The sequence below is a fragment of the Epinephelus fuscoguttatus genome, linkage group LG8 (genome assembly GCF_011397635.1).
Source record: "Epinephelus fuscoguttatus linkage group LG8, E.fuscoguttatus.final_Chr_v1".
Classification (NCBI taxonomy): domain Eukaryota; kingdom Metazoa; phylum Chordata; class Actinopteri; order Perciformes; family Serranidae; genus Epinephelus; species Epinephelus fuscoguttatus.
The window spans coordinates 17,244,312-17,253,301 of NC_064759.1; the positions used below are offsets into that span (position 1 = coordinate 17,244,312).

The 8,990-nt window shown below is 40.8% G+C and overlaps 1 protein-coding gene across 1 annotated transcript; it reads right to left on the reverse strand.

Moving 5' to 3' along the window:
- Positions 1 to 4,696: 4,696 nt before the first annotated feature.
- On the reverse strand, positions 4,697 to 8,858 carry pafah1b3 (platelet-activating factor acetylhydrolase, isoform Ib, gamma subunit). The gene is made up of 6 exons (XM_049582572.1): positions 8,794 to 8,858; positions 8,395 to 8,488; positions 7,899 to 7,988; positions 7,637 to 7,753; positions 7,357 to 7,479; positions 4,697 to 6,257 (listed from the first exon to the last, which is right to left on the reverse strand). The coding sequence occupies exons 2-6, from the start codon at positions 8,473 to 8,475 to the stop codon at positions 5,997 to 5,999; spliced, it is 672 nt and encodes a 223-aa protein (XP_049438529.1). The 5' UTR covers positions 8,476 to 8,488; positions 8,794 to 8,858; the 3' UTR covers positions 4,697 to 5,996.
- Between the last annotated feature and the right edge of the window lie 132 nt (positions 8,859 to 8,990).

The following is an 8,990-nucleotide window of genomic DNA, read 5'->3' on the forward strand; positions in this document are numbered from 1 at the left end:
TGATTTACATACATTTCCAAAACAGGAATCTGAACATTGGATAAAGCCAAGTTCAAAGTTCTTTTTTTTTTTTTTTTAACTTTGTCATATTTATGTCAAAGGTTTTTACAGAGGGGATTTTGGATGTCTCTTTTTATCACTATATAAATCAAAAAACACTGTCAACAGCTATAAAAAAAATCTATTTTTGCCATGTTTTTCAGAATAAAATGTTCTATAAATCAGGCTATGAATGATACATGAACGAACTCCTTGGTAAAAACCTTCAAAACATAAATAGGAATAAAACTGGAAAGTCTGGTGTATGTAAGCGCTACTGAAGTGGGGATTTTTGGATCGGAGTATGAGGAAAAACTCATTTTGAGAAAATGGCCTTCAAAATCATCATTTGTAAAATCCCCCACATTTTCAGACAAACAAAGAAGACACACGTGTAAAAATTTAACCAACAGATATCACCTTAAACTTCCCCAGCTGAGTCGTATCGTATTTTCTTAAATGTGTAAAAATTCAAATTAGGCGTTATCTATTTAAATATACACTTTTACATACATTTCCAAAACAGAAATCTCAACTGAACTAAACACCTAAATGTGTATTTTGGATGTTTTCTTTCCACTAGTCTGAAAGAAGACATGTTAAAGTAGCCCAAAATCTCAGAACTGACCAGTACATAAACTGTATTTTCACCTCTGGTTTCTCCCCTTAGTTTGAGTTACTGAATACAAGACTGACTTACTTGTGACTGATTGTTTTACTTTAATATTTTATAAACCTGATACGCTATATGTAACTCACATTTTCCTTGTTTGCCGTTGCGTCTGCCAGACTGGTGACAAGGGCAGCGTGCATTCACCGTCTCTCCTCCCTTTCCTGGGTGACCATATGAAAAGACAAAAGAGTAGATAGGGTTAGGACAATGCACTCAGCTAATGCTGAGGCTCTGCTTACATATAAACTGCAGATAGCTGACTAGATATGTGTTTTGTTCACAGTATACACTTCTTTCACCTTTACAGTTACACAGCCTGACATGGTGTCTGGGGATGTGGATTGGATTTGCAGTTGTCATGGGTTTTCCAACCGCAGACGCTACGACATAAATGATATCAAATAGAATAGATTAATTGCATTTATTAGGGTCAATTAAGTGCAAATGGAAATACAAAACTTTAGATATTACTGAACCACTCTTGTGGAAAATGTGTTTTTAATCATTAATCTTGCATACCATCAGTGAGTGTGCTGACAGTCAGGGATTGTTCCCGTGTCTCAGGATCACCTGTAATGCACACACAGGATGTAAGATTACTTTTAAAACTCATTATCTTGTCTCACTCTGATATATAAGAACACAATACCTTGGCTGTGATCAGTAAATACAAGCAGTCCAAGAACCACCAACATGAACATCCTTAATCCCATGTTGTACCAAAGCCAGTCGAGGTGAAGAAATCCTGTAGGTAACCTCAGTCCCAGTGCTGGAATAAGATGGTTGCTGTTGCTGTAGTTCTTTATAAACGATGGTGTTGATGTCTGAAATTTTAGCCGTGGCGCATTCATCGACTGCCAGATACGTGAAGCGTGAAGCCTGCCCACCCAGCACCTTTCACAGTGGGTGACTGTGAATAACAGGAAATGGGTAACTTTGCCAAAAAAGAGTGATTGCGGTTTTGCGTAATGGCTCGTTGTGGTGAGAAGGTGAGGGACCCACATGATACTGACCTACAGTTAAAGAAGATTAGGATTCAGAATATGCCTGTCTTTAAAGTCTCAATGGAAACTTTTCTTGCAGGGTCTTGTAATTATACGATCACACTTTTTATTGTTGTTAGGTTTGTTTCATGACTGTGAGCATGTTATTTGTATTGCTGCCTGTCTTGGCTAGGAGAGTCTTGAAATAGATTGTTTTTAATCATAATGAGTCTTTTACTCCTGGTTATATCAAGGTTCAATTCAATTATAAATTAAAGCTGCTAGCAGCAATGAACAGGCCCCTGCACCTTCCTGCATGTCAAAGGTGTTGGCGGGTAGCAGGTTGACGTAGTCGTGCATTCCAGACACTACGTACACGACTTCAGACATTATTCACAGCTTGAACCATGGTGCTGGAGATTAAGTACTGCATATTTTGTACCACCTCCTGTGTCAACTATGCTGTGCTAGAGAGCACATACTATTTATATGTCCATCCTAGAGAGCACATACTATTTATATGTCCATCCATCCATCCATCCATTTTCATCCACTTATCTGTGCCCGAGGCGTGGGGGCAGCAGGCCAAGCAAAGCACCTCAGACGTCTCTCTCTCTCTCCAGCAATGCTTTCCAGCTCCTCCTGGAAGACTCCAAGGTGTTCCCAGGCCAGATAAGATATGTAATCCCTTCAGCTTGTTCTGGGTCTGCCCTGAGGCCTCCTACCAGTGAGACATGCCTGAAACACCTCCAACGGGAGGCGCCCAGGAGGCATCCTGATCAGATGTCCGAACCACCTCAGCTGACCCCTTTCAAAATGAAGGACCAGCAGCTCTACTCTGAGCTCCCTCCGGATGTCCGAGCTCCTTACCCTATCTTTAAGGCTGAGCCCAACCACCCCACTGAGAAAACTCATTTCGGCCGCTTGTATCCGCAGTCTCGTTCTTCTGATCACTACCCAGAGCTCATGACCAAAGGTGAGGGTTGGGACATAGATGGACCAGTAAATCGAAAGCTTCGTCTTCCAGCTCAGCTCCCTCTTCACCGCAATGGACCGGCGCAGAACCCCCATTGCTGCTGAAGCTGCGCCAAACCGCTGACCGTTTATACGTCATGTTGCTTATATTATCTGTGAATGACACAGTCTAAATTTTACGTAAATCAGACGATCTTTGTCACAAAAGGCTGACTTCCTGTTGTCAGTAGGTGGCACTATGACTCTGAGTCAATATGGGCATGTAGATGTCGTCAGGCCTTGACTGTTACACTTTGGACTCACCTTTCACTTTAAACGTCAGCGGACAGCCATGGTCATGCAGACGGACATGCAGTTCTATTCATAGTATGATTGAGGAGGGGTCCGTGTCCGCTTCCAGCAGTAAACAGGAAGGCTAAAAGGTGAACTTCCTGTCCTCCTCCTGTTGACATCAAGTGAAAGTGAAAATAAGAAGATGCTGCTCAGTCTGAGGTGAATGTCTGCCAATTATCAAACTAACTTCACCGTGGTGAGGCAGCTGCAGCTTGACCCCAGTGTTTTGGAGTGGACTGGAGTTTGGACTGTACACCGATGCCCACATAGGGATCCGTGTTGACCCTTGCAGACATGGTTGGATGACATCATTTACATCACGTAGACCAAAGCGGACCCTTGCGACTCTCGCAGACATGTGGATGCTGAGCCTATGACTTGGCCCTTATACAGCATGTGAAATTTGGAGATTGGGTTACGTAAAGTCGTGTTACAACAGCTTACTGTTTCATGTCGAAACATTGAAATACAAAGACTCAGTCGTCATAAGAAACATCATTAAGGTCTAAAGGCTTTTAGACAAATAATGAGGTGGATCTGGTCAACTTGCAAGGAGGAGTACATCAAAGTAATAAACATGCCATTTCCTGTTGCCAGTGGATGGTGCTATAAGTAATCATTGGCATTTAGATATCTTCAGCCTGGGACTGTTATCCAGTGTGTGAAATTTGGGGAAGATTTGACCATGGACAGTAGAGCTATAAACCACTTCCTGTTTCATGGCGAAACATGAAATTTGTGCTTCACCACGGCAACACCGTTTGACGAAATCTCAAGCTTTTAACACACTTTCATGAAGATCTTAAGATGGCACAGACAAAATTTGAAGTCGATGGGGTGAAAGCTCTAGGTATGACCCCTGAAAATAGTAAAAAAAAAAAATACTAAAATTGCACAGTTAATTCAAAATGGCTGACTTTCTGTTGGGTTCAGGGCATGGCTCTAGTCTTGGGATGTTACATGTACCTCCCAGATTTTATACATCTAGCTCTAATGCACCGCAAGGGCTACTTTGTTGAAAGTTTTACAGGGGGTGCTACTGTGCCCTTCTGTCGCACCCAAGCACAAAACCTATAAAATATCAAATTTTTCACCACTTGTGATGCGTGTACAAAGTTTTGTGAGTTTGGAGCATCTCAAAAATGTGATTCATCGCACAAAATAACAGTTCCTTCAGTTTCAATGGGGTCCTCCCACTGTTCTGTGCTGGGCCCTTAAAACTTTGACTGGTTAAGTGTGTCACAAACACATTTAGTGTTCTATGCTTTCTCGTCACGCTTTACAGATAGGCTTACAATTAATCACAATTCTGGGTGCTTGTTATCAGCCCTGTCAGTACCACTGCTGCGGACATGCCATTAACTGTCACATGTAAGATCATGCTTGCTGTGATCTAGAATCAGGAGCCAGAATTGCAAGTTTGAGGTATTGTATTATGTCTGATGAATGTTGGATGCAGCTTTAGGGCAAAACAAGACTTGTTCACCCTCCTCATGTTTCAGAAATTCAGCTCTGTTCTCACAACCGAGACCAGGACAAAACCAGTCAACCAAAAGCAGTAAATCTCTGTGAGTGAGTAATCTTAATGAAGCTGCTGGTTCCAAAAATGTAGCACTGCATCAGTGATAATGTATCATGGTCTCTTACTCTGTCAGCAGCCTGGATCTGTTAAATTAATCAAGGGACACTGAAACCATTTTTCATCTTTAATGCATTCTTCCACTGCTTACACAATCAGCCATCCTGAAGCATAATTCAAGTCCTGCAGCACAATCTTTATCCAAGAGGCTCAGAAGCATTTTTAGTGTGAAGTAAAGCCTTTTTAAATGGTCTGATCGGCCATTATGTTGCAGATGACATTAAACTTGAAGCACGAGTGACTTTAGATATATCTATACGACTTCACAACCTACTCAAATACATCTATGTTTGCAACAAAACACGGCCTCTCATGTCAAAATGTGTCGCTGTTATAATAGGTGAAGCAAAAAGTTACAAGGACAATAATGAGACCTCTGACATAATAAAAGGCAAGTAAACAGTAATGGTCAATCAAAAACATTTGGTCATTCAAATGAACATAATACAAAAGACACCAGACACCACAACAAAGAAAATAAAGCTATCGCAAAAATAAATGCAAGCCATGGAACTTGGTGAAACTGAGAAACCAAAATGATGAATTACAGCAATTTCTTGGTCAGGGCAGCTATAGTATATTTTTATTTTTTATCAGACATATCCTGGCACCTAAAGACCCAAAGTCTCATCTCTTTCCCAACTAGTACTTGTTCCAGTAGCCTCAGGTGGACAAAGCATGTGTTGCATAAGAGTTTGTCTTTCTAGAAAGCAGATATCTGTCCGTATCCTGAGGTAAATTAGGCTCTTACAGTCTCATGAGAGCAGAACATGAAAGGGGCGAGATCTGCGGCACAGCTCTAAATAAAGTTTTTAATGAAGTGCAGCAACTAATGTTTTGACCTACAGCGTATCTTCATTTGAGTAAAAAGCTGCTGCATCTTTTTCAAAGCTTTTATTCATAAGCACTGGATTTATTTACTGTGTTTTCCAGTGTCATCCCTTCATGTCACCATCTGGCTCTGACCCCCATGGATGACAGACAGGAAGTTCCCGGTATCATATTTATCATTTGGATCATGTGGCAGAAAAATGAAGTAATCCTTCAATGGAAAAACACCGGGAACCAAAAGCTAGTGGAACACGTGCTTACTGGGAATTGAGGCAAGACTTCTCTCTCTAGCACAGCACATTATATTTCTGACTGTATCATGAACACAAAAAAGCTTAATGGTCCCATTATATGTAACAGTGGTCACCAACCCCAGCCATGGAGAGGACAAATAAACTGTGCATCTCTTTGCCTCAAGTAATTGATTCTATCTATCCTTCAAGGTGTTAATGAACTGAGTGTGATGCTCTCCTGAAACAGGGATGATGACCACTGTGGTAGTGTAAGTTTGTGCCCTGGTCGCTCAGTTCTCGGCAGGTTTATCTAGCATGGACTTCAGATGGGCGTGCAGGAGTTCGCACACAACCTGGTAGCCCTTAGTAGTCAGGTGAAGGTAATCGTACATGTCCTGATGGGAGATGCTACCATTGGAGTGGACGAAGCCTGGGTCTACGTTGAGGAAAGATGCATGGGGGAGGGACGATACAGCCTCCTCGACCAGCTTGTTCACCTTGGCATTCTTCTCCCGCAGAGGGTTTGGCAGTTTACCTCTGGGCAGTATACCCTGGAAAACACATGTATGGATGTTACGGTTTGAAAGATGGAACGCTCCTTAGCTTTTTTTTGTAACAGTACCAGAAATAAAAAAGTATAAAGTAAGTAAGTATAAATACTATTTACTATCTGAAAATTCAGCCACATGTCAGTTGAAATGCCCATGAAGTTTTAGCCTCACCAAACACACAACACAGGGAGTTCAATTTCAGCCCTACCTCCAACAAGTAAAGACTATAAATGTAGAGTGAAAAGTAGCGTACCATAAATCTTAACACCCAAGATTTTATTTGCTTCGATCACTGAATGGGACGGACCTTTAATTCCTTTCGCAAAAAATTGTTGCTTGACTAAAATGGAAAATGCTATCACATTGTTTATTTAAACCTGGTGTTGTGTCAGTATGGCACCAGCATCTCCCTTTATCCTCTTAAAACAATATTCACAACTTGGATTGATTTTTATTTGACACTGTTTTGATTCTTTTGTTAGGTGGACCCTAACTGACTAAACAAATATAAGGATGCGAATATAAGGATACATATTCAGACCATGTCAGAAGTAGAGAATCAGCGCCTTTTCTTCTCTCTTGTTTACCATGCCGGTAAATCTGAATGAATTATACTTACTACTTACTATACTAGCTCATGGTTTCGGTAAAATTAACTGAATGACTGATTTGTGGAGAATCTAACAGAGCTAAGGACATGTAGCATATCCACGTTGACAAAAGTTTAAACAATTATATTTATATGCGCAGTCTGGGAAGCTAACAAACATTAGCAGGTAGCCAATGAACTGTGAGTTTTTATATCCAAAGAACTAATATAAAAATGAATTGCCTCGCAGTGTCAATGGCAACCAGACCATTTATCCGTCAAAACATGTAGCCACACCCGGCTAGTAAAATGGACTTTAGTTTTACAGCATCTCCAAACAGTTCACACACATTCTAGTAGTCTTTGTGTCTCAAAGCTGAGATGGAACTTAAACGGGTGACATCACTGTGCAATTTGATGGTTGTATGAACTTCACTTGTCATTTTCAACGGACATGTGGGCAACTAGATTAAAACTTCCTTTAAGGAATGCATCAGAAAAAAAACCTACAAGTATGAGCGTCTTGGCATTGGGGATCTTGTTCTTGATGACTTGGACAATAGCCATGATGCCTCCACAGACCTGTTCAGCGGTGTGACCATGGTTGTTAGTGCCTACCCACAGCACTACAACCTACAACAACAAAAGAGAAAGGCTAGACTGAGCACATGTCATTGACAGTTTGGGGTCAGCGTATCTGGAATTTAGATTTTTACCACAAAGCACAATGACTCTACTGTGTGAATAAACAAGCATGATCATGTTCTCTATTTTTGGCAGTGATTTGGACCTTTGGGCTGATGTTATCCAGTTCACCGTTGCACAGTCTCCACAGCACATGTTGTGTTGCATCGCCACCCACCCCAAAATTGAGGGCATGGAGAGGAGAGAACAGCTGCCTCCATATCTGCAGACAAACCACAACAACAAAGCGTCCAGGTGTTGAAAGCCAAGCTCACCCAATTTCAAAGCGAGCACAGCTGATGATGAGAACAAGACAAGCTGTCAAACTTTGTACACAAACAGGGGAGAGTGTGTGATTTGTGTTTTACCGCAAACTGGTGCATGAGCTGAACAAGAGAGTCTCCAACAAACAGGACATCAGGCTCTTTGTCTTTGCTGTCAGACACAAAGCGGTTGTGCTATAAAGAGACAAAGTAAAAGGACAAATACGCAGACTCAGAAATTATTTTTGACTGTACATGAGAACTACAGACACATAAAAAATGTTTTGTATTTATATGGAAACTGGAAGACATTAGCTTGGAAACCACATAAAGTATTTTCTCAGTGGATCAAATATCAGTGCATACTCTCATATCAATCTGTCAGGATTGTTTTAAGCTTTCAGTACGGTTATATATCACCACAATACATCACTACTGAATTATTTATGTTTTGTTCTTTACTGTAAATTCATAAAACTGAACATTAGCGACAATGCAGACCGTGAAAGCCACATAATCCACGGCTGATATACTGTAGCCATGTAAACAAAGGGAAAAAGAGATAGAAAACTCATAATAATAATAGTAATAATTCACACACCATAGACATCCATCGTCCATCTCCCTGGGTGTCTTCACAGGGAGTGGGTGTGGCGGCGGGGTTTGGGTCTTCTGCACTCATGACTTGGCTCTATCTGTGTTGGGAAAGCAGTCACGTAGGGTTTTTCAGTTATTTTGACATCGGAAACAAACCGATAAATCAATAGTTTATAGCTGAAGTCGCTAGCTAAGTCTAAGGAGGTTGGCAGAATTAGCCACAGTAGCTAGCCTGTTTGCTAAAACACAAGATAGATGTAGTTTAAGAGAGAAATAGCGGTCACACACACGAGTTACACAGATTGTTAATAAATCATGCGCGCCTCTAAGTTACTGTGCAAAAGTGAAAAGGCAGAGCTTTATACAGAAGCTATATTTAGAGATATTAAAGAATAAATGCTACCATGAAATCAAAAAATCGTCATCTCCTAATTCAGTTTCAGGAAGTAAATTTTCACTATAGTTGCCAGTACCATTATAGTCTACGGCAACAACGCATATGTTTTGATACATTTTAGCATCGTCTGACACTTTACTAGTGCTGTGTGCTTGGGGTTGATTTTTAAAAGCACATATTATAATGAAATCACAAATAAAGCA